This window comes from Schistocerca nitens, chromosome 3 (genome assembly GCF_023898315.1).
Source record: "Schistocerca nitens isolate TAMUIC-IGC-003100 chromosome 3, iqSchNite1.1, whole genome shotgun sequence".
Classification (NCBI taxonomy): Eukaryota; Metazoa; Arthropoda; class Insecta; order Orthoptera; family Acrididae; genus Schistocerca; species Schistocerca nitens.
This window is the reverse complement of record NC_064616.1, coordinates 421,585,245-421,612,015: the sequence shown is the minus strand read 5'-3', so window position 1 is coordinate 421,612,015 and position 26,771 is coordinate 421,585,245. Positions and strand designations below refer to the sequence as shown.

General features: G+C 42.1%; 1 protein-coding gene across 1 annotated transcript in view; it reads left to right on the top strand.

Annotated features, from left to right (window-relative positions):
• Positions 1–736: 736 nt before the first annotated feature.
• LOC126249620 (uncharacterized) overlaps positions 737–26,771 on the top strand; it is a 38,036-nt gene continuing 12,001 nt past the window's right edge. The window contains exons 1-3 of the mRNA XM_049951290.1: positions 737–818; positions 11,444–11,504; positions 23,769–23,915. Of these exons, the coding sequence (XP_049807247.1) occupies positions 813–818; positions 11,444–11,504; positions 23,769–23,915 (214 nt within the window). The 5' untranslated portion in view covers positions 737–812. The remainder of the gene's footprint in view (positions 819–11,443; positions 11,505–23,768; positions 23,916–26,771) is intronic.

Here is a 26,771-nt window from a genome sequence, read left to right as displayed (position 1 = left end):
TTACGCAGCCTTTCTAAGACCGCTACCAAGCGCATAAGACACTAGGGTTGGTTCAAATGGCTCTGAGCACTATGCGGCTTAACTTCTGAGGTCACTAGTCGCCTAGAACTTAGAACTAATTAAAAATAACTAACCTAAGGTCATCACACACATCCATGCCCGAGGCAGGATTCGAACCTGCGACCGTAGCGGTCGCTCGGTTCCAGACAGTAGCGCGTAGAACCGCACGGTCACTCCGGCCGGCGTAAGACACTAGGGGAACAGGGTTTAGATCCCTGCACAGCCATCCAGATTCAGGTTTGTTGTGAATTCACTATACTGCTTACTTAAAGTTACATGACGAATCCTTTGACAAGCATACGTCCGAATTCCTTCTCCATCCTTACCGCATACGGCCTTGTGCCAACTCTTTATCGAGTTGGCGTTGACGCGACGTTAAACTTTGTTTTCCTTCCATCTTTCAGATGCTTAGGTGGTATACATGAGCGTATCGAGGGTCTGAACTGTAAGAGGGGAATAGGGGGAGACGGGCAACTCCTATTAGTTTCGAGTTAAGAGATGAAATAATTTCGACATTTCATGAAAAATAGCTATGAGTACACGTGATACTTGTAGTCACCAAAGTATTACAGATACCGTGTAAATTTGAATGATGTTTCCAAGTCACAGATCGCAACTGAAGAGAGAGCGCGTAGCTCTGAAGTGAGATGTTGCAACAGCTTTGACGTCATCAAGCGGTGTTTGCTGCCTGCGACTGGCAGTATATAAAGCGACAGGCAAGCTGCGGCAGCGAACAGTTTGGTGAGAGCACCATGGCGGTGAGTACCACCTAACCAAGATACTAGACGCACTTCTATCGTACGTTACCCAGCTTCTTTACGCCTTCTCGCCACTCTTATTTTGCGCCTTTATGAGAGATATGTAACATACCACATGGGTAATTCCGTTTCTCGCGTGTGTTGACACACAGTGTCGCACAGCGTCCACTATGGTGGACAGCTGTTAGTAGTCGCTTCTTTGGCGTATTCAAACAATCCGGAGACTTAAATTTTGATGGCCGGACTATAAATCGAAGCCTGGTTCTCTAGAATGCACCGAGCGAGGTGGCGCAGTGGTTAGCACATTGGACTCGCACTCTGGAGGACGACGGTTCAATCCCGTCTCCAGCCATCCTGATTTAGGTTTTCCGTGATTTCCCTAAATCGTTTCAGGCAAATGCCGGGATGGTTCCTTTGAAAGGGCACGGCCGATTTTCTTCCCCATCCTTCCCTAACCCGAGCTTGCGCTCCGTCTCTAATGACCTCGTTGTCGACGGGACGTTAAACAACACTAACCCAACCCTAACCTAGAATGCAGACTGTGCCATTTCGCTATGTCGAAGTTTTGTGGGCCTTTAATGTCGTTCTTTAGTTACCAGTAAAGACTAAGAAGAATGAAGTATTTTCTTGTTGTCCTACAACAGTTTCCACTTCTTTAGTAACCAATCATTTAAACTTAATTGTTAAGTCACCATTAAGTGACAATTTAATGTCAACACCACAAATAAAAGAAAAAGTTAAAATATCGCAAATACAGACCCATGTTTTATAATAGCAATAACGTAACTGCGATATCACTCAACAGCAAATATTCTGTCGAATATCTGGCACTAAGTGACGTGTCCTGGAGCATCTGGCAGTGAGACAGAGCTATGGCAGTTAAGTTGCCTGCAGATGAGAGAAGCCAGAGACAGTTAGAAAAATGGCGCTACTGGAAATACTAGAAATACCCACAGGCTGTTGGCGCGTTTTAAATCAATAAGCGCAGTTTATTTCTCCCCCAGCAAACTAAAGAGATTTCATTTATGCATATGAATACCTTGGTTGTAAACAACGCTAAGTGACAACTTGGCAGTTTTGAGGAATTCTGCAGTAAAGTTTCAATAAAATCTATAAGGAAGATATTTCAAGTAAATCCACTGTGATTTTTTTAAATTCAGGTACGCCATTGTTTTAAAATATTTCTGGAGAGACAACTTTTTTAAACATTGTAAATTGTGTATAAAATTCTATTCTTAAAAATATCAATCGGTTCTTAACGTTTTTTAATTGCGAACTGAATACACTTAACATGGGTTAGCATTGAATTACCATCGTTTACTTGCTGGGGCGATAACGAAGCATTACTGTGAAATTTCACAAAAATACAAATATAAAAGGTACAAATTATTTCAGTTTATGGTTGATTTGGCCGTGTGGACCAAACAGCGAGGTCATCGGTCCCATCGGATTAGGGAAGGATGGAGAAGGAAGTGGGCCGTACCCTTTCAAAGGAACCATCCCGGCAGTTGCCTGGAGCGATTTAGGGAAATCACGGAAAAGCTAAATCAGGATGGCCGGGCGCGGGTTTGAGCCGTCGTCCAACCGAATGAGAGACTGCGTCACCTCCCTCGGTCAGTTTATGTTTCTAAGATTTGCAGTACCAATTTTGGAATAACAAAGCATAACGCCGTCAGAAATTAATCTATGACTCAGCACAATATAAAATCAGTTTTATTGTCGTCTTACTACAGCACGTAAATAATGTTAGGGATAGTATTTAATATTTCTGCCATCGCGTTTTCACATAAATTCACGTAAATGATGGTACGGAACACAAACTAATATTGTTTACTTGCTTAAAAATTATTGAAATTTACCTCATTACCAATACCACTGAAGCGCATTTGCGTCGACGAACAAATTCAGGATTTTTGTCTGAGTTGTAGTTATCCATATCATCTTCCAATTTGTACAAACCGTCCCTGAAAAGCATTTTATTGGCACGAACACTGCACACTTTACTACTACTACTGGCAGCAGTGTTTTTGACACTTACACTGTATACATGCACACATCCTGACAAAGTCGCTATTAGTGAGAATCTGAAATTCGAGTCAGAGCTGCCATTTCCGTTTTTATCCTGGAACTATCAACTAGTATGAATAAAGTATATCAGTTAATATGTTATTCACGCAATATCTGGGTTTCTCAGCGACTGTCCCTTACCACTATTTACAGCCAAAGCCCTCATATATGCAATAATTTTAAAAAAATCGCAACAATAAAATCATTTTTTAAAATATAATCAGTGTTTAAGATCAACTTTACAATTCTAAATTTCGTTTCGTGTGTGACCAAGCCTCATTGCCACTACTATGTTATTGTTTCCTCTTTGGCATTGTTGTAACGTTCTGTCAAGACAGATAGTTCGCTACTACTGGAAGATTTTCAGCTGGGGATACAGAATTTTGACAAATGTTACAAATACATGTTCAGTGGTTCTCAGACTGTAGTTTCATAATGGCATGAACTCCGGGATAAGTTTTTAGACTGACAGTGGCAAAGCAACTCCACCAGATCATCACTTAGTTAAAAGAACAATCGTTACAGTCCTCATCAACACATAAAGTATTTGAAAAAACGCTCAAAATATGGTTGTACTCAATCATCTCAATCTTCACAGAAGTCATTTTCGTGTTACAAGAGCAAAGTAAGGCCAGAGTGCAACACACGTGTCATAAGCGTGTCTTCGACGCAGCATTATAATCTGTTCATCATAAGAATAAACCTGATGTAAGAATACACAAACGCGATGTTTGGTCAAAAGCCGTAGCAAACATACACTGGTGTTGTTACGCTCTTGAAATTAGGTCATACTTATGTATTAGATATCGTATTACTAAGTTACGTTAAATGAAACTTTAGGATATTCAAATGTATTAACAGCCATTAACGTTTCGCTTAATAAAGCTTTAGTTTTTATTTCAAAAATCGTGTACAGTCACAGCCTCTGCAGAGTTGTGCACTGTTTGTCGCGCTGTTAAGGCGCAGTATGAAAACGGCTCAGGCTGCCTTTTGTTCCGTAGTGAAACACGCGAGTGGAACACGATTAAGAAGTGCCGAGAAATAGCTGTTCTTACTGTTTTTCATAAATTTACGGACATAACGGTTTTGAAGTTTACCCAACACTGTATATACTGGACTTGTTCAACGCGACTACATTGAACATGTAGCGTAGTCGGTAGCGTAATAGAACATGAACCCCCGGCGTAGGTTGGTACGTTGTTTCAAATCTCCCCAATACGATTTTATTTCCTCGTTCAATTTGAAATACCTACATCTCGTAACTATAAAACTCATCATCATTTTTTATGAATAATGCACGTCTTCTTGTTTCTAATTACATATTGGACGCGAAATTCCTGTTTCCATTTCAAATACAAATTCTAAATTAGCGATGTTTTATGGAAGACGGTTCACAAAACCTGTTTAAATTAAGAAAATATAACAATTTAATTTTTAAGGAAACAATGAAAAACTAAATCCTCTTTATTTGGACTATGTCCATCGTTTTATACCACAGAGGTAGATAAGTATCGTAGAAACATGAAAAACAACTATTTTCGCAGAATCGAGCACATCATAAAAATGCTGCATTTTTTACATTTGCTACTGTACCATTACGATATGGACCCAACAGAACAGATCTGGATCCAAGCTGCGGGATTTGGCCCGAGAAGTAACGAGACTGTTAAACTGCCAGACGTACTGGAACTAACGCACGCCGCTGTGCCACACGTCTCGTCATAAAAGATGAAGAGAAAATGCTGCGCCTGGTTGGCTTCGTGGATTCTGTTGTTGATAGGCTCGTTATCAACGTAGCAGGTGACACTTCCAGAACTTAAATGTATTTCTCGGATTCGCATATGGGAGGAGCTAGGAGATTGCCAGACGACTGACTGTAAATAATACCTTCAGTGGCTTCAATATTTAACTATACAGTGAAATCCTTCAATACTCTCTTACGGTACACGCAGCTTATGCAGAAAATTACCCTGTGGTTAAGTCAGAAATTTTCATCATTCTTGTTTCTAATTACAACAGTACGCTAGTTAAAAACGAAAACGTGTTGCGGTTTTCGTCTAGTCGTCAAAGTAGCGTATTGTGGCAGATTTGCAGTGTATCACTTGATTCTGGTTAAAAATTAAATGACATTCGAAGCTGTATTGCTCGTCTGCTCGCCTCTATTACGGTACGTCTTAACAGCAGCAGCTCACATCACAGCAGGCTAGCTGTACCAGCTGACCGGCCAGTGCTGTCAAAGTTAATGGCGCCGGTAAAGCTTTTGTCCCGTATTATCACTAAGGCCGTGTCCTGCGTGAGCGACATAGCGAACGACAGCGCGCGACAGCTTCAGGCGACAGAACACAACCGCAGGTATAGTTACGGAAGTGTCCTACGTGAGCGACATCTGTGTCGCTGCCTGTTTACTTAAGAAAATAAAGCGAAAAGGAATGCTGTGCATGAAATTTACAAAGGGAGGAATCTCCATGGAGAATATCATAAATGTCATCAGCTACGAAGATCACCAAACAATGTCTTCGAATACACGTGAATGAGCAGAGGAGCATTTGACTATTTCATCAATAAATTAAATACGAATGTTTTTTTTTTACATGATCAAGAACTTTTAACAGCCAATAAATGCGGAGGAATGACTACTACATGACTAACGACGTTAAATACAAACATAAGTACACAGTCTTAACGAAAGCTAACTGTGGTGTAGGGTTAGTGTATACAGTTGGGGATTACGTGTTAGGAAAAGGTCTTGGGGTCGATTCCGGGTCGTTATTATATTTTTACTGACTCAGTTACAATTCTGTATGCTACGTTTTATGTATACGTTTTACACTGCATTGCTAAGGATATTTTTATGGTCTTGCACATAACAACAGTCTTCATTGCGGATATGTATGTGGCCCGAATCATCGTACTGTAACACATCTACAAATGCAGACTAACTCTGACTGCTGACCTGAGGAGTGGTTGTCTGTGAGAATTCAAACGCTTTTCTGCAACTGGAGGAACCCGGCAACATAAAATATTCTATAGTAACCGATTCTCTCGTTCAAATTAATGGTTTGCTGATGTCCACCTAACATGACAATAACGATTTAACTCTGAAATTGATGACTGGGTGTTGTGTGATGTCCTTAGGTTAGTTAGGTTTAAGTAGTTCTAAGTTCTAGGGGACTGATGACCATAGATGTTAAGTCCCATAGTGCTCAGAGCCATTTGAACCATTAACACTGAAATTACTGTGTACACATTTTGTTTCAATTTGCTTAGCCGGCCGGTGTGGCCGGGCGGTTCTCAGCACTTCAGTGTGGAACCGCGCGACCGATACGGTCACAGGTTCGAATCCTTCCTCGGGCATGGATGTGTGTGATGTCCTCAGGTTAGTTCGGTTTAAGTAGTTCTAAGTTCTAGGGGACTGATGACCTCAGATATTAAGTCTCATAGTGCTCAGAGCCATTTGAACCATTTTTTTCAATTTGCTTACGTTACTTCCACCTTCCTTGTCAGTCAAGAATAATACATAGTGCATACATAACCGAAAGGCTTTTACATTATTTATAAGGAATGGTAAATTTGAACAGTTCGGAAATTTTACTATCTTTTCTCATTCAATATCATTAAACAACCTTTAGATTTGTACTTCGAGGGAGAAAAGTACTGTGTTGCAGTTTTTATTTGCAGTGCAATATCAAATGTAGTTGTTACGTGGCAGCCAGGAAACGACAGCCATGAACTTAGCTACACATTGTCTAATTCCAGTCTGTCATATCGTCGATGAAGAAACAATACCGCGTAACTGACAAATTGCCGATTTTTCGTTTTTCAGTCAGATGATGTCGTTGACCGTACGCACATCTGCTCTTAACGCCATAATGACGAATTTTTAATTATTTACCATGGAAAAATTATCTAAAACAATACCGCGTATGTGATACAGCTAATAAACAGATGGCAATACCGCGGAACTGTAGAGAATTAAATGCCGCGTATCTACAATCTATGGATACTGTGCCGGCCGCGGTGGTCTCGCGGTTCTAGGCGCTCAGTCCGGAACCGCGCGACTGCTACGGTCGCAGGTTCGAATCCTGCCTCGGGCATGGATGTGTGTGATGTCCTTAGGTTAGTTAGGTTTAAGTAGTTCTAAGTTCTAGGGGACTGATGACCATAGATGTTAAGTCCTATAGTGCTCAGAGCCATTTGAACCATTTTATGGATACTGTAAACAATACCGCGTAAATACAAAAGTGCGCGCAGCCACAGCACATTGTTACTGCCTTATTACGCCTTTAACAGTGCTCCAAAGTGGTTCCATGCTTGTAGCTTCATTCGTGATAATGGACAGCGATATAGATGATCTTTTTACTGAAGAAGAAATTGTTTCTCAGCTGAAATAAGCTTATGAAAGCGGAGAATTGTTCCTGAGAGTGACTGATAGCGGTAAGAAAATTGTTTTATTATTCACCCTTTGAATGTTAGTAGCACCGCAAGTGTCTTATTGTGATATAAAGCAGAACGCCCCCACTTCATTCGTTCTGTGCTTTATTCATTTCTGCCAAAGATTTCTAGACTGTCCACTTTCATGTAGGATCTCCCGTAAATGCAGGACAAACAACAGGCGAGAAAAGTCGTAACGCTGAAGTTATATTTACCGAAGAAGAATTAATTTCGTATATGGGGTTCTCGGTTACTGTTCCAGCAACATCTAATGACGCAGGTAAATTTTATTGGAATTGTTGTTAATAGTATTACTGATGCCGTCTTTCTCATAAATACATGAATTTGAGTTTCATCTTTGTGTGCTTAAATTAATATATATATAGTTTTACATCTAGAAACTTCAGTGGCTGTATCCAACAATGCTCAAAATGAAACCACAGCCACTGTTTCCACTAGAGACGACAGTACTTCACACTCACTGCTATGCGATGTTGCTCATTGTTTGCCAAACACTCTGGATAAATTATCGGAAGATCACGGGAGCAATAATGATGCTGACAGTGGAGGCCAAGAATTTCATGGTGACGTAAGCAGTGACAGGAAAAGGAAGTCTAAACCGCATCCTGAAGATTGGAAGAAAAATGCCAATAAAATTCTGCGAATGCGTGGAAAGGCGTATATTGGATACAAAAGAAGTCGAATTGGTAAAATTACTCATGATACTCCAAGAGAGGCACGAAAATTAGGTCCAACATGTACTTCGAAGATGTGCCAGAAATCCGTTCAAAGAAGATGTCATCAGTTTTCTGCTGCTGATAGGCAGGCTGTATTTAACACATTTTGGGAAACGATGCCATGGGATGAGAGAAAGGTTTACGTTATCAACCTTGTGGACGCAATTCCAAGCAAACGTCCAGGGAAGAACACAGGTGAATCTAGGAGAAAAGGGACGCGCATTTATCATTTGAAAAATGAGCTGGGGAAGCATAAAGTATGCAAAAAGATGTTTCTCAATACTCTTGGGAGTAAAGAATGGACAGTCCGATATTGGCTGGGTAATTCCACACATGGGATGAGTTCTGATACAGAATCGTCTCGACCTCGAATCAAACAGACGAAGAAGAAAGATGAGAGAACTTACATGAAAGAATTCCTGGACTTTCTTCCGAAACTTCCCTCGCATTACTGCAGGAAATCCTCCTCGAAGTTGTACCTTGAGCCTATTCTACAATCCAAACAACAGCTGTATGGACTCTATGTGGAAAAATGTCATGCGGAGAAGGTTTCACCATTAAGTCGGGCTGCCTTTAACTTGATTTTAGAAGATGGTAATATTAGCTTATTTTCCCCCAAGAAAGACCAGTGCGACTTGTGTTGTAGTTACAGGCTTGGTATCTTGAGTGAAGACGTGTGGAAGCAACACACAGAACGGAAAGAGTAGGCAAGGACGCAAAAATATGCTGACAAGAAAGAAGCCCAGCAGAAGCTCTGCTCAGTGTGCATCATGGACTTACAGGCCGTGAAAGTAGCTCCATTTTTAAGTGCAAGTGCAGTTTATTATAAAACAAAGTTGGCTGTTCATAACTTTACAATGTATAATTTAGAAAGTTGTGATGCAGTATGTTACTGGTTCGATGAAACGCAAGGTGATTTGGTTGCATCATGTTTTGCCTCATGCATTGTGGACACCCTATCCAGAATGATTAAGGAAAATCCCGTTCTAGTCATTCTGTATTCTGACGGCTGCACATATCAGAACAGAAATGTGATATTATCAAACGCTCTTTCAAGATTAGCAATTGATTACACAAAAGTTTTTGGAGAAAGACCATACTCAGATGGAATGTGACTCAGTTCGCCCGCATCTCGTGGTCGTGCGGTAGCGTTCTCGCTTCCCACGCCCGGGTTCCCGGGTTCGATTCCCGGCGGGGTCAGGGATTTTCTCTGCCTCGTGATGGCTGGGTGTTGTGTGATGTCCTTAGGTTAGTTAGGTTTAAGTAGTTCTAAGTTCTAGGGGACTGATGACCATAGCTGTTAAGTCCCATAGTGCTCAGAGCCATTTTGACTCAGTTCACAGTTCCATTGAGTGCAAGCTTAAAGGACGTGAAGTTACACTTCCTAGCCAATACACTATAATATCTAAAGAAGCGAGAAAAAAGCCACAGCCATACGAAGTCCATTACATAGATTATTCATTTTTCATCAACTACGCAGAGAAAAGTTTGTGGCTGTACGACTCAATTAGGCCTGGTTCAAAATGGTTCAAATGGATCTGAGCACTATGGGACTGAGGTCATCAGTCCCCTAGAACTTAGAACTACTTAAACCTAACTAACCTAAGGACAGCACACACATTCATGCCCGTGGCAGGATTCGAACCTGCGACCGTAGCGGTCAGCGCGGTTCCAGACTGTAGTGCCTAGAACCGCTCGGCCACCCCGGCCGGCAATTAGGCCTGGAAGGGCTGTAAAAAATGAGCCTACAGTTACCGATCTGAGGGCGCTGCAGTACCGCCCAAATCGCCAAATTGTATTATTTACTACAAGTGCTCTTTGAACGAGGTGTGGCAAGAATTACCGAGGCGTCCGAGGAAAATTCTTGGAGATGTTTGTTTCCCGAAACTATACAAGGAAAGACGGAAAATCAAGAAATCCAAATGGGATCATTTACAACAACTTAAATCTGTTCTGCTTAAAGATTGTCATAGTTATTATGATAAGATTCCTTGTGAATGAAAATTATCGCGGAGGTAACTGTGTGACGAGTATCAGTGCTGTGTAATTCTCTGTTGCTGCTTTGAGTGACGTTTAGGATTTTTCTTGAAGAAATGTGCAGACATTATCGCAGCTATGTAAACAGTATATTTATTTAAAATGATTCTATGAAATCTTTCAATAAAAATGATTAATGCTCCAAAACGTGTTCTCACTAGCTTTCTCAGCACCAAATACCAACGTAAATGTGTCAAGTCGTGCCAGGAGACTGACAAACAAACACCGCGTAAGTTACATATCATCGCATAAATACCGAGACAATTCCGCGTATGTGCCGTAATTAAGTTTTCTAAAGCGTATTTTCTTTTGTTTCACATTTTTATTTGATTCAATATTTCCTTGTAGTGCTACGATGCAAATTTAGCGCCGCTGTGAACTGTGTTAGGCAGTTTAGACAGTTTTTTGTCTCTCGTGTAAAATTCTTATTTTGCTACTTACGCGGTATTGTTTCTTCACCGACGATATGTAATTTTCGCACACGCCTAGGTGAATTTAGAACTGGTAAAACTGAAATTCATTTATGAGCTTTTAGAGATAATCTGGTGAGTTATTTCAGTGTTATCATGTAAGCGCCATCATCTCTGTAAAGTTTGTAGGGATTTACAAATTGTTGGTGGTGAACAGCAGCAACCAGCCATAGATTGGTCATTGATAAAGTACCGTTACAGGTTTCAAAATGATAAAATTCATCTTTAGGCGGCTTTCATGCTTTCACCAGAACACATGTTACGTTTAGTGTACTGGTGGTTTGCCAAAACCAAGAATGGTACTTTTTCAGTAAAGTTGTCTGAAAGCAGTTTGTGGCTGGTTGCTGCTGTTCACTATTAATAATTTGTATCACACAACAGCCACGGTCTCCAGCCATGTCTTTATTTGACAAAGTTGCATTTTACGTAGTTATTTAAAGTCGATACGTTAGATATGTAGTATGTCTCTTCGACTGTTGGAAAAGAAGAAAAATTTCTCAATTAATTATTATCTTTTAATATCCGTACTGTAGATTAGTGAATAACAAATGAATATTGAAAAAAGTTTGAGAAAAGTAGAAAGAATTGCGTGAGTAACGAAACAGCTCTAGGGGCAACTGCCCTGTCGAACATGTACGAATTTTTAAGGTCACTATCAAGGTGACTAACCCATGCTGGCATTAGCCCAAACGACATATGTTAACGAAAAGGAATAAGGAAAAGTAGCCAAAATGGATTTCAAGAAATGGGCCTTCAGAGTAACAGACCTGAGTTGTGCTAGTAACATCTGAAGCATCTCGTATCTAATGTTTTAGTGGATAACTTGTCTGACCAAATCTCCGCTCTTTGACACCACATAAATTAAAGCGATTTTATTTTTCAGATAAATGCAGAACTCCGCTCTCTTCTGGTGCTGCTAGTGGTCTGCATCGCGCTAAACCATGGTAAGCTGCAAGGTGGTAATGCGAGTGGCAACACCTGCTGACAACACGTAGACTGCTCAGCATTCATTTCTACTGCTCATTGATAAGGTCACATGCTAGCCAGTTCTGTCTGTAGATGCTCTGAAAAAAATATCAGTATCTACATACCGTTTATATAGCAGGATTATGGAACAGCTTCCTCAACAATTTGTATTTTTTCTTGACACCCAAAAAGGGACTAGATGAAAACTGTAACGATATTCATCATTCAGCACTGCCTTCAAACGTGCATGCCACTTGGTACGAAATAGTCACAGACACAACCGAAAGCAGAGAATAATACTATTGGATACAGATGACCCAGTGATCTCTTTGTGATAAATGCCACGGATTTGGAACAGTCGCTCATATGTTCACTCGCACCGAACAATCCAGACATGGACGTGGATACTCAAATGCCGGTGCACACAGTTAAGTTTACAAGAAATAATCTTCTATTGGTCTCTTGTTCCTTCATCGAAGATTAATGGTTATTTGTGGATGATAAGACACACAGTTCACTATATCGTAACAGATGAAGCAGATGTGTTCCCTGTATTTAGCACGTCGGTTCAGTTTTTCCCCCATTAAGAAGTCACAACACGCTGTAAAGAACGTTGTGCATGACAGAGTTTGATTGTACTCTAATTGTCGTTTGTATTGTGGGCCAATCTACACTACTGGCCATTAAAATTGCTACACCACGAAGATGACGTGCTACAGACGCGAAATTTAACCGACAGTGAGAAGACGCTGTGATATGCTAATGATTAGCTTTTCAAAGCATTCACACAAGGTTGGAGCCGGTGGCGACACCTACAACGTGCTGACATGAGGAAAGTTTCCAACCGATTTCTCATACACAGACAGCAGTTGACTGGCGTTGCTTGGTGAAACGTTGTTGTGATGCCTCGCGTAAGGAGGGGAAATGCGTACCATCACGTTTCCGACTTTGATAAAGGTCGGATTTTAGCCTATCGCGATTGCGGTTTATCGTATCGCGATACTGCTGCTCGCGTTGGTCGAGATCCAATGACTGTTAGCAGAATATGGAATCGATGGGTTCAGGGGGGTAATACGGAACGCCGTGCTGGATCCCAACGGCCTCGTATCACTAGCAGTCGAGAGGACAGGCATCTTATCCACATGGCTGTAACGGATCGTGCAGCCACGTCTCGATCCCTGAGTCAACAGATGGGGACGTTTGCAAGACAACAACCATCTGCACGAACAATTCGATGCCGTTTGCAGCAGCATGGACTATCAGCTCGTAGACCATGGCTGCGGTTACCCTTGACGCTGCATCACAGACAGGAGCGCCCGCGATGGTGTACTCAACGACGAACCTGGGAGCACGAATGGCAAAACGTCATTTTTTCGGATGAATCCAGGTTCTGTTTACAGCATCATGATGGTCGCATCCGTGATTGGCGACATCGCGGTGAACGCACATTGTAAGCGTGTATTCGTCATCGCCATACTGGCATATCACCCGGCGTGACGGTATGGAGTGCCGTTGGTTACACGTTTCGGTCACCTCTTGTTCGCATTGACGGCACTTTGAACAGTGGACGTTACATTTCAGATGTGTTACGACCTGTGGCTCTACCCTTCGTTCGATCCCTGAGAAACCCTACATTTCAGCAGGACAATGCACGACCGCATGTTGCAGGTCCTGTACGGGCCTTTCTGGATACAGAAAATATTCGACTGCTGCCCTGGCCAGCACATTCTCCAAGTCTCTCACCAATTGAAAACGTATGGTCAATGGTGGCCGAGCAACTGGCTCGTCACAATACGCCAGTTACTACTCTTGATGAGCTGTGGTATCGTGTTGAAGCTGCATGGGCAGCTGTACCTGTACCCGCCATCCAAGCTCTGTTTGACTCAATGCCCAGGCGTATCAAGACCGTTATTAGGGCCAGAGGTGGTTGTTCTGCGTACTGATTTATCAGGGTCTATGCACCCAAATTGCGTGAAAATGTATTCACATGTCAGCTCTAGTATAATATATTTGTCCAATGAATACCCGTTTATCATCTGCATTTCTTCTTGGTGTAACAACTTTAATGGCCAGTAGTGTAGAACATAATTTACTGATCGTGGAAAAGGCGTTTCTTATGTACGGAGGGACCAAAATAAAACTGAAATGATAATTAAATCAAGACCCTAAGCTACCGACAGGCGTTGATATACATCAACGGGGACAGTTGAAAATGTGTGCCCCGACCAGGACTCGAACCCGGGATCTCCTGCTTACATGGCAGACGCTCTATCCATCTTTTTATTTTTTATTTTTAATCTCATATTTTTCTACATTGTTCACTGAATTTGTTCGGGGCGAACTCTGTTTTTTATTTTTTATTTTTTTATTACAGAGGATAGCTAACCCTCTGACCGAACACGCTGAGCTACCGTGCTGGGAAATGGTGATGATTAGGACAGCACAACACCCAGTCCCTGAGCGGAGAAAATCTCCGACTCAGCCGGGAATCGAACCCGGGATCCATCTGAGCCCCCGAGGGCACAGAGGATAGTGCGACTGCGGGGATTTATCCCTTGCACGCTCCCTGTGAGACCCACATTCCCAACTTAATGTCCACACACTTCATCTGTAGTGCTCCTGCCCATTACACTCATTACTCCCGGCAGACAATCTTACCGAGTCCCGTAAGAGTTCGGGCCATGCGTGTGCATCCGCACGGAAGGAGGTCAATGGCCGGTTGGCCTTAAGTATATGAAAATGGTATCTGTTCTTTCGGAACAGATACCATCTTCATATCACACAAAATAAAAGTGGCTGTAGAAGTATTACTGGGATTTCGTTAAAATGACGTACAAACAGTAAATAATTCTTTAGATGGCTGTCCACAACGAGTCCAACCACCGCAAAACATTGCTCAAGTGGAAGGTAGTCTCCAGAAGTGTTCGACAAAATCGCGTATCGGTTAGCTGTATACGTTCGAATTAGAAGATTGTCATGTCACAACAATATTAAAAAGGACCAACATTTTTATCGTTACTGTTTTCTGTCGTATGTGAGCTAAAGCTTTCAGACGAACTTGCAGGTGTTCAGTTCTTCCAGTTGTTCCTGATTAAAGTGACATCGGGACATTTCGATCATCATATTTTTTTTCATTTCTCCATATGATTCCTGTACGAGTATGCGAACTCACGGAACACGAGCTACTTTCTGAAAATTATCTTCGGTATTTGAAAAGGCATCGCATAATGTTGGGACTGGTCTTTTCTGAGTAACTTCCGGTCCAGTTTCCTACTGGCCGCTCTGTTCTATTTTACAGGGAGCTCTACGTAGGTACAACATATTGTAACGTGGTCTCCCCGATGCAACGCTGGGTTACTGCGAGCGATATAGCTTCTTCCTCCTGACAGTCCAAAGTACAGTTGAGTGGTAGACCCCTTTCTGTCCACTATCACTTTATTTAGTGTCATAAGGTCGGCAGCCTTGTTGTTATGAGACTCGATTAACAGTTTTTTTCATCTGCATTTAGCCCAGATATCACTCCAGCAGCGAACACTCGATCCGTACACTGAATCGAATTTTCCTAACCCCTTGCAGATTCCCTACTCTGTATCAGGTAGTAGCAAACTGTTATATTGTAACAATGAAATAATATTAATGAAACTAATTAGTTACCAGTATTTGGAAACCATTTGACCACGGTTTAATATTGAATGAAATACAAGAAGTAGAAAGTGTTAAGTTTTAGGACTACAGGAAGATCACAACTTTAATTTGAAAACTCACAGCCTAAAATTAATGAAGAGTCTTACTTCGGTTACGTTGATTTTCAGTATGCCTGGCTACTGCAATAGGTGATTTAAAATGAAGAAATTAGTATATTCCACAAATTTCCCTCCACTAATGAGATATGCAATCGTTTTTTGGGAAATTAAACTGATAATGATAGAGTTTTTGTGAAACCAGAAGCGAATTAAAAGAATTAATTTGGTGTTAGTTCTAAAACATGCCTGCAGACGCCTCTAAAAATTACTTTTTGTTTTATATTCACTTTGTGATAAATGCCGCGGATTTGGAACAGTCACTCATATGTTCACTTGCGCCGAACAATACATTAAACAGTGTTTCTATTTCTCGGAAAATAGTGCAAAGCACTAATATAACACTAGGAACAAAAGCAACTTCTATAAAGACTTCAAGGTGTTAAAATTAACACAGAAAGGAGTCAGATACATGGATACACATGTATTCAACAACCTGCCACAGCATGTTGAAAAATATCTACACACAAACCATTAAATTTTTTTTCGTTATTTCGTAATTAACATTAACACTACCATACAATAACATTTCATAGTGTTAAGTCATTTCAGTTATTGCACTTAAATAACATATTCATATTTGCCTTCGTTTCGCATACCAGAGAAGCGGCAGTTTCTTTTCTGGCAGTACCACAGGGTAGTACAGCGTTAGTTTGTGGAGTGTTTTATGAACCTCAGTATAGCTGCAGCCGCGGAGCCGAGATGACCCCTTTAGCTCTACCAGTTTGTCTGATACACAGTAATTTACTTTAGTTTCTATTTCTCGCTTACTTTTGCAAATAAATTAATTATTCCTGTAGGTTTTACTCTGTAGACTAGTGTCGCAACTTTACGTTTTTTGCGTAAATTTTTGTGCGTATCTTTATGTGAGGCAACTTTCTCTAATAGCTTCCAGACACCAGAAGCGCCAAGTCACGTGACTTCGTTTTTATCTCGTGTAAGTGTAGCGTATGGTATAGATCAGTCGTTTAGAGTTTGCGTGTTTGTTTCCTTGTAGTAGCTTTTGTGTAAGCATAGTTTCTAGTAAAATGTAACTGTGGATACATTTAATTTTTAGTGGAGAAACTTGAAGAGCTTGCAGATCTTGCGATCTTAGGCTACAGTGAGAGCTCTGCAGAGCAGATTGTAATGTTTATTTACCCTCCTCATTCATATTTTACGTACATTCCAACCTCAGTAGCGCCACAGTTGCATAATTTTCTGGTTTTACTTTCTCAGTTACTCCTGATTACTTTGTGTTGTTTTCGAGATCTTATTCAGGTTTTTACGCAGCACAATGTGGCTAGAGATTGTACTTGTTGTGAACGGGCACTAGAAGAATTGGCTGCTCTCCGTAAACAGCTGGAAACTGCGTTGGCCACATCGACAGGCTTCTGGTTACTGCTCAAAGCTGCGGCGACATCGGGGCGCCACTGACGAGACCTGAGACATCTTTGGTTCCATTGGATCCCTGGTGACCTGGTGGTCGCTAAGTCTTTTGATGTGAAATATCTGACCGGTACGTCTTTACTCAAGAGTGAGTGGCGAACACTTGTGGTTTCGCGTGTCACTGGGCAGAAAGTGAAAGAGAGAACAGGCCACACGGCTGACTCAATACGCCTTAGCAACACAGAGTGCTGTCCAGTGCTGATAATACTTCTGAGCCAGCATGGGTTGTCTCTCCTGTTGGGCCAGTGCCTGATTTTTCTGCCCAGTCCGAAGAAGCGCAGAGGGCGGGTATGCTAGTCATTGGGAGCTCCGGCTTAAGGCGGGTAATGGAGCATCGCAGGAAAATAGCAGGCAGAGCGGGAAGGAATGCCGGTGTGCCCCCGGTATCTTTGCCCGAGGGGAGCGGGGGTGGGGGGCGGGGTCTCGCCCAAGACGCAGAGGATGCTCTGCTGGCTGGTATCGGGCACACTGGGTGCAACCTGCTGCAAATAGTGGCAAGACGGCTTGTAGACACCTGCCGCTTGGGTTCTGAGGCCATCCTCGACCCTTTCGCCGGATGGCTGCACGTAGTATGCAGGCTAACCTCACTATTTGTAGCAGGATCGAACGCTGTCCTCTGGTTAAGGTAAAGTGGAAGGTCTAAGCAGAGGCTCAGACGATTCTGTGACGATATCGGATGTGAATTTCTCGACCTCCATCATCGGGTGGAGAATTGTAGTCCGCAACTCGTGGTCGTGCGGTAGCGTTCTCGCTTCCCGCGCCCGGGTTCCCGGGTTCGATTCCCGGCGGGGTCAGGGATTTTCTCTGCGTCGTGATGACTGGGTGTTGTGTGATGTCCTTAGGTTAGTTAGGTTTAAGTAGTTCTAAGTTCTAGGGGACTGATGACCATAGATGTTAAGTCCCATAGTGCTCAGAGCCATTTGAACCATTTGAGAATTGTAGGGTTCCCCTTAATGGATCTAGCATGCACTACACTACTAGGGTAGCGGAGTAAGTGTGGCGTGCACATGAGGGTTTCATAGGTTAGTGGAACACCCCCGCCTCCGCCGTTCATGTGATCAGAGACGAGGTGCCTGCGAAACAACAAACACATCAGCCACAATGTTCTCAGGGGATGCTCGTCTTCGCAGATCGGATGTAGAAATGATTAAAGTGATACGATATTAATAAACTGCAGGAGCATCCAAGGAAAGGTTCCAATGTTAGTACCGCTTACTGAAGGCTATAATTGCCAGACAGAATTGCGAGAAGAAAGTTGGTTGAAGCCGGTAGTGAATAGCAACGAAATCCTAAGTTCAGGTTGGAACATTTATCATGAGGATAGGATACTTGCCAGTTGTGGCGGCTTATTCATTGCAGTAAGGGATTAGATATCTAACTTTGTTATCATGGACTGCGAATGTGAATTAATCTGGATGAAGTTAAGCATCAAAAGCCGCTCAAAAATGGTAATCGGGTGCTTTTATAGACCGACTGTGTCAGGAGCTGTAGTGGTAGAGCGCTTCAGAGAGTGCTTGCGTAATGTCATTAATGTCGACACCTGAGCAGAATATCTTGTCCAAAAATTACTTCGAGCAGACAACTAGAAGACCAACTCATTAATGTATCATCTTAGACCTCCTAGCAACAAACAAACACGAACTTGTCGAATCAGTTAAAGTAGAAGAAGGGATCAGTGATCATAAGGCTGTGATTGCAACTATGATTACGGGTATTACAAGGAAAGTTAAAAAAAGGTAGGAAAATATTTTTGCTTAGCAAGAGTGACAGGATAGAAATTTCAGAGTATCTGAGTAGTCAACATCAAATATTCAGTGCTGAGAACGAACATGTACAAAAAATTCAAATGGATCGCTCAGTACTCCTTAGGCGAGTATGTTCCGAGCAGCATCTTGAGGGATGGGAAGACCTACCGTGGTTTAATATCCGTCCTAGGAAAGTGGTGCGCAAACAGAGAGATTTCATCACAGATTGAATAAAAGTCATAAACTTACTTTACAAACAAAAGCTGAACGAAGCGAAAAAGAGCGTAAGGAGAGGAATGAGAGAAGCGTTCAATGACTTCGACAGTAAAATTTTCTCAACTGATCTTAATAAGTATCCAAAGAGGTTTGGTTTTACGTAAAATCAATAAGCCATTCCAAACTCTCTATTCATTCACTCAGTGACCATAGTGGTGCCGAAACCGAAGATAACTGGGAGAAGGCCGAAATACTGAATATTGCCTTACAAAATTGTTTCAACACGGAAGATCATAATATAGTCTCCTCTTTCAATCATTGTACGAACTTCGAAATGGTAGATATTGAGATAACCCATCGTGGAGTACCAAAGCAACTACAATCGTTTAGTAGTGGAAAGCCATTAGGACCAGACGAGATACCTGTAAGATTATACAAAGATTATGCGAAAATACTTGTTCCCCTTCTAGCAGCAGTTTATCGTAGTTCGCTGAAGCAACGAAGTGTACCCTGGTGACTCGAAAAAAGGGCGGAATATTACCGTTTTGAAGAAGGGTCGTAGGACATATGCACATGATTACGGGTCTATAATGCTGACGTCACTCTGTTACAGAATTATGGACTATGTTTTTATGCTCAAGAATTATGACGTTTTTGGAGAACGAAAATCTCCTCCATAAAAATCAACTTGGATCCCACAAACGGAGATCTTGCGAAACTCAGCTCGCTCTGTTCCTCCGTGAGATCCATAGCGCTGTTGACAACGGCGGCCAGGTTGATGTCGAGTTCGTTGATTTCAGGAAGGCATTTAACACTGCCCTGCGCTGCCGTGTAGTGAGAAAAAGGTGAGCTTACCGTATCGGACCAGATTTACAAATGGATTCAAAACCTTCTTGCAGATAGAACTCAACACGTCGCTCTTAACGGAACAGAAACGATAGATATAAAGGTAATTTCTGGAGTACCCCAATGAAGTGTGATAGGACCGTTAACGTTTGTAATGTATGTAAATGGTTTTGCAGGAAGAGTCGGAAGCTCTTTAAGACTGTTCGCAGACGATGGGTTGTCTATACGAAAGTAGCAACGCCAGAAGGTAGTATCGGTTTGTAGAGTGACCTGCAGAGGATTGATGAATCGTGCAGGCTCTGGCAGTTAACCCTGAGCGTAAATAAATGTAAAGTATTGCGCATGCATAGGAAATGAAATCCATTACTCTATAACTGCACTGTTGATAAATTTCTGGACACAGTATCTACCGTAAAATATCTAGGAGCAACTATTCAGAGCGACCTTACGTGGAATGATCACACAGATCAAATAGTACGAAAACGAGATGCCAGACTGAGATTCATAGGAAGAATCTGAAGGAAATACAACCTATTCACGAAGGAAGTGGCTTACAACGCGCGTGTTCGACAGATTCTTGAGCGTTGTTCGTTAATCTGGGATTCTTACCCAACGAACTCCAATGGCAGGCGGTACGAGAGAGGCGTTGTGCATCACGAAGTGGGTTACTACTAAAATACTGACAAAGTTACGTTCTCGGAAGAGTCGCACTACATATTATATCCACCCACATACATCTAGCGAAATGTTCACGATGAGAAAATTCGAGAAATTAGAACTAATACAGAGACTTACCGACAAGCATCCTACCCACGCGTCATTCGCTAGTGGAATAGGGAAGGGGGCCTGCGTTAGTGGTACCAGAAGTACCCTCCACCACGCACCATCAGGGGGTTTACAGAGTATTGATGTACTTGTAGGTGTAGAAGCTGCTCTGTGCAAGATCTATAGAATATGGGTAATATAATGTCAATAGCCTCGTGCTAAATATGCTAATTTCTTCCTGACTTACAGTTTTTTCACACCGAATACAACTTAACTCTAGCTGTAACTAATATCTAGGAATTAAAATTACAAACAGCTTAAAATGGAGTGAACGCATATATAATGTTGTGAGGAAAGCAAATCAAGGACTGCGTTTTATTGACAGAACGCTTAAAAGATTCGACAGGTCTATTAAAGAGGCTGCGTACACTACTAGCATCTGTGTTCTGCCAGAGTATTGCTGTGCAGTACGGGATCCTTAACAGATAGAATTCACGGAGGACGTCGAAAAAGTTAAGAGAAGGGCAGCTCGTTTTGTATTATCGTGAAATAGGGGAGAGAGAGTGTAACTGATATGATAAACATGTTGGGATGATAATCATTACTGTGCGGCTGGTCCCAGCGGAGGTTCGAGTCCTCCCTCGGGCAAGGGTGTCTGTGTTTGTCCTTAGGATAATTTAGGTTATGCAGTGTGTAAGCTTAGGGACTGATGACCCTAGCAGTTAAGTCCAATAAGATTTCACACACATTTGAACATTTTGATAATCATTAAAACAAATACCCCTTTCGTTGCAGCGAAATCTTTTCACGAAATTTCAGTCTCCACGTTTTCCTCCGAATGTACAAATTTTTGTCAACACTCAACTACATAGGGATACATTATAATTGTAATAAAATGAGAGAAATGAAAGCTCGCACGGAAAGACATAACTGTTCGTTTTTCCCGCGCGCTGTTAGAAATGTTCAAATGTGTGTGAAATCTTATGGGACTGAACTGCTAAGGTCATCAGTCCCTAAGCTTACACACTACTTAACCTAAATTATCCCAAGGACAAACACACACACCCATGCCCAGGGAGCACTCGAACCTCCGCCGGGATCAGCCGCACAGTCCATGACTGCAGCGCCTGAGACCGCTCGGCTAATCCTGCGCGGCGCGCGCTGTTTAGAGAGCGGAACGGTAGAGGAATAGTGTGAAAGTGGTTAAATAAACCCTCTGCCACGCACTAAATTGTTTAATTAATTGGAGGTGGCATACCCTATTCTCCGGCAGCACGTCCCTGCGGAACGTATAACAGCGAGTACTCAGTACTCGATATGCGGCACTCGTTAGACTGGGTCGGTCTCCGTTGACCGCGTTTGGCCTTCTAGTACAGAGACTGCGCGAGTTTCCCTGGATGCCTTGCATAAAAAAACCTGCTTCTTTGGGCCAAACGTTAGACTTCCATTCTTTAGTGACAGGAATCATGTCTGTCAGATCGCCATAATAAAATTCGCACTAGTCACAGTTAGGTTATTTATGGGTCATTAATACTGATTACTAACATACGATTAACCGCAATAACTTAAGAAGTATGTGATTAGTCCGGATACATTTTGATTAAGAGAAAGCATAATATTTTATTGTGCTGTTGCCGGCCGCGGTGGCCGTGCGGTTCTGGCGCTGCAGTCCGGAACCGCGGGACTGCTACGGTCGCAGGTTCGAATCCTGCCTCGGGCATGGGTGTGTGTGATGTCCTTAGGTTAGTTAGGTTTAATTAGTTCTAAGTTCTAGGGGACTTATGACCTAAGATGTTGAGTCCCATAGTGCTCAGAGCCATTTGAACCATTTATTGGGCTGTTAATGTTCAACAGAAGTGAAGGTGACACCAAGTGGGCCCCAAAGGAACGTAATAGAACAACTAAAGTCCTCTGTATTGATACAGTTTACTAGAAGGTGTCGACACCACCAGACCCTGGAGATGCTATTATCTGCAGGAGAATATCGCCGCTGGCTCCTCATAAAGAAATGTGGAACGACATACACAGTGTTTCCAATTCGTGGACAGAACGTTAGATGGCTTCAAATACAGATAAATGCAAGATAATGGATTCATCTGATTATAAGGTCAGCGGTAAACCTATGAAAAAAATGTCAAATGTGAAGAACATGCATAACCAGCAGCAGTGTATTGGAAAGGAAGACTTAGAATCGTTGCAAAGGAATCTCTAAAGAAAACATCTTGCAAGATGCTAGTGAGACCAATCCTACAGCTTTGATACAGCGTTTGGAAGCCGCTTCCAGTGGGCATGACAGCAAAATGGTTCAAATGGCTCTGAGCACTATAGGACTTAACATCTATGGTCATCAGTTCCCTAGAACTTAGGTTAGTTAGGTTTAAGTAGTTCTAAGTTCTATGGGACTGATGACCTCAGATGTTAAGTCCCAAGTGCTCAGAGCCATTTGAATCATTTGATCGCTCTCTCTTTCTCTTTTTGTCTTTCTCTCTCCTGCAATATTTTTTGTAGTACATTGCCAATGGGTAGCGTTTGAAATCTTCAGGTCGGATTCTAACGTACTTAAGTTATCATTCGCGTCACGCGGTACTTTCGTGACTACATCGGCACAAGAGAAAGATTCTGTGATCTAGGAAAAACACGACCACTGACTTTGTGGCAAATTGCAGCATACGGAACACAAAATATCATTGAGTCGAGGTCCAGCAAAATGAACCGCTGTCAGCAAACGTGTTCTCTCTGAGGTTCATAAACGACTGGCGTCACTTTCCTCTGATTTTGTTGATAGAAATGTCCAGAACCAGGATGATTGAAGACTGATGCCGAAAGTCTCGAGCGTAAGTTGGGGTACAGGTTTGTAGGTCTTTAATATTGTTAGAGGTTTACAAAACAGTGTCGATCCTCCACTATAAAGCGCACACATGGAGTTGACAGTTAAATATTGTGATTCATTAACATATTAGCAGCACGTCATACTAAAATAAAACAGCCGAATGCTTAGTACTCGACAATACGATTAATGTAGTACAACTCTACAGATATTTATTTTAATCAAAACTTTATCATTTAATAAACAAATTCCTAGTAGTGGCATGCAGAACTCAAAATCAACCTGCATCTAGAGCCTATAAAATACTTTCCTCTCACAATCGTGCTGCTCCCTGACGTCTTTAAACGATACGCACTGTCCATGGGGTTATCTGTTTCTTAGTGTGTACTTTCTCTTTGTTCGTCATTAGATGTTCTGTACACGAGCATAGACTGGCATCCATCAACTACAAGGATTGTAGTTTCCGTTTTTTGTTATGCTTGTTCCGTGGTGAAATAGGTGTGTTATGCTTCTAATTTATATAAACAAACTAGAATGAGTAAGTTCTGTAAAGTGTTTCCAGGCTAAATGAAGCTCTGTCAACCCCCAGGCAGTAAGTGTGTGTTATGTCAACAGGAGTGAGTGCTGGACAGAGTGGCGTGTGTACCACTCCCTGCGGGGAAAACGCCTTCTGCAAGAAGGGTCTATATCCCAGCTGTGAGTGCAACGAAGGATTCTACGGCAACCCGTACAATGGCTGCACTCCCACCCCAGAATGTACAGGTATGCCGGCACCAGCATCGAGGCAGACCGGAGGCTAAACTGCTGCAAAAGCGCGATTGCAGCGTTCAGTCCCATGTCCAGTGCATAGATTTTATGTATCACTAATGAGTCGATCTATGTATCATCAGAGTAGCGTCACTGCCTCATAAAGTTACGTAATGTACCATAACTATGTATGATATATGGCACGCTAATGAGAAGCTCTTGGTTATTTTAGTCCTCCACAGATAATTTACTTAATGCTGTTTGACATGTAATCTTCATAAAAAGAGATTACAGTTAACAAGTTAATTAATTCATAGGCACAGTCATACTGCCATTGTCAGGTTAACTGACACAGAATTTATTTGTTGTGTACAATGCTTTATTGTATATTCATATTTATAAACAAGCTGACTAATAATCGAAAAATGCTGACAGACTAATTATTCATACTACTCCACTAGTCACTGCTTGCACTACACACACACACACACACACACACACACACACACACACACACACACACACACACTTTTTTTTGACATCAGGAACACGAATATGTTTCTGCCTTTGTATTATATTCTTCGTGTTTACCTATCTGTTTGTCTGATAAACTGAGTCAGCATCCTTCTATTTGAGAACTAGATTCAAAGTATGAGTAGGATTAGGTTGGCACATTACCCATCACACATCTTGAGCATGGTCTATACCTTGACAATAGACTGTAGATTGACAGAACTGTTTATTATCGATTTGTGTAATTTTTCTGCCAAACCTTACACTGTGTTATCTAAACAGTTCTAGCATATGTAATATGCAGTATTTAAGCAGTATCCTTTAACTTAATTTTTAGATACTTAGATTTCAGTTCTCTCTTTTATATTCTTGGGAAATTTATCGTATAATTTTATTACCTGGTAGAAAATGATATTCTGTGTTTTCTTACTTATCTTTTTTCAGTAAATAGAAGTTAACTCTTGCTTTTGTTTAATGATGATGAATGCTGTTGTTAATGTAATAATTACTGATTTTCTTCTTAAAGTACATAACTGACTGGTAGACTTAGTCTTATGGTGCATTTAGAATCCCTGGAGGTTTAAACAGACCTTTACAGTGATCGTAGTTACTGTTTTTGGGACTTTATAATCGATACCTAGCTCGTCGGGTGCAGTTGTCTATTCGCTATGGCAACGGCAGCGACGCGTCATGGCTTGGGCTCCACGAAATACCGAAAGTATTGCCCACCATATTGATCAGTGACGCGGCTCAACCGCCATCCACAGCTCACGTGATTCTTGGGTCTACTTTCAAGGTGCGAACATCTCTCTCGATGGCATCCAAGATGTACTCAAGAGGGGAGGCACACAATTACCGTGATGTACTTGAAGTGTTCCTCATACCTTTCTGAAATACTTCGGGAGTGATGAGGAGTTGCGTTGTCTAGTGGAAGGTACAGGGCATGTAGGTGGACAAAAAAACATGCCTGTATGGTGCGCTCGTGGGAGATGCCGGCACTCGCAATAAGAGCCCATTTCATGCCAAATATTTATACTCCACACGTGATTACCATTACCACCATCCTGAACAGAGTCCTTTTCGTAAATGGGATGTTCGTCCTTTCGTGCCGTGTCATCTGTGAGAAGCAACGTATACCGCGACCCATCACCACAGGCGAGCTTTCTCCATGCTTCCAGCATACAATGGCGATATTCCGGAGTCGATGGTAACCTCCGTACCTTGTGGTGCCCACTGGATAGAGGTACATGCGTGGGTGTACGGCAGTAGATTTTGCAGCCTGTTGCCAGGAGATGGTGGCGTACGGTTGTGCTACGCATCTTTTCAGAACTGATCTACTACACTGCATACTCTGTACCTATTCCGATTGCCAGTGGTTCCCCTGTTATTAACACGGTAGAGCCCGCAGCAGCTGTCTCTGGCGGCTACCACGTTAATATCCTAGATGGGAAAAGCCGAGTGCCCGCCGGCTTCAGAGGTGGATAGCAGCATTGCAAAAATGGTTCAAATGGCTCTGAGCACTATGGGACTCAACTTCTGAGGTCATTAGTCCCCTAGAACTTAGAACTAGTTAAACCTAACTAACCTAAGGACATCACAAACATCCATGCCCGAGGCAGGTTTCGAACCTGCGACCGTAGCAGTCTTGCGGTTCCAGACTGCAGCGCCTTTAACCGAACGGCCACTTCGGCCGGCCGCAGCATTGCAAGTAGCCCGCTAAATAGGTGTACACAATAGCGACGTCATTTGAAAAAATAACCACAACCATGATGTGCTTCCTTACTGTGCTCCCTAAGTTGCTCAGTAATTTGCTTCAACCCAGTTATACAGTGTTATCGATATAGGTTCTTCCTGTCCTGAATGCTGATTATTTTTGTTTTAAGATGACCTCAGAAATTTTCTAATTCTTTTTGTACTAATTTTGGAGTATACCTCGTATGCTGTATTCAGTAAGCTTAGTCTGCGTCAGTTTTTGCAACTAACAGGTCTCCTTTGTTGAATGTAGGAAGCATCACTGAGTATTTCCACAGCTGTGGAATGTGTTTCTTCCTCCAACACATGTTTAAAAATGTAGAACTTATTTCGATCGTTATATCTGCAAGATGTAGAAGTAATTTAGCATCGATATTATGGTAGAATATAAATATTTGTTTTCAGTCTGATTCAGGGCTTATACCGTTTGTTCTAGCTCTGTGTTATTCACTGCAATATCTTCTCCTCTGTCTGCTCTTCTTTCCTCCTCTCCAGCTGTCCACAGACGTTTATAGCGGCTCTTTTCAGAAGGGGGCTAGGCGAGCACCAGCGCTCTCGCTCGCTCGCTCGCTGTGTAGTGAGCGTTCACGGTAAAATGGGCTGTCA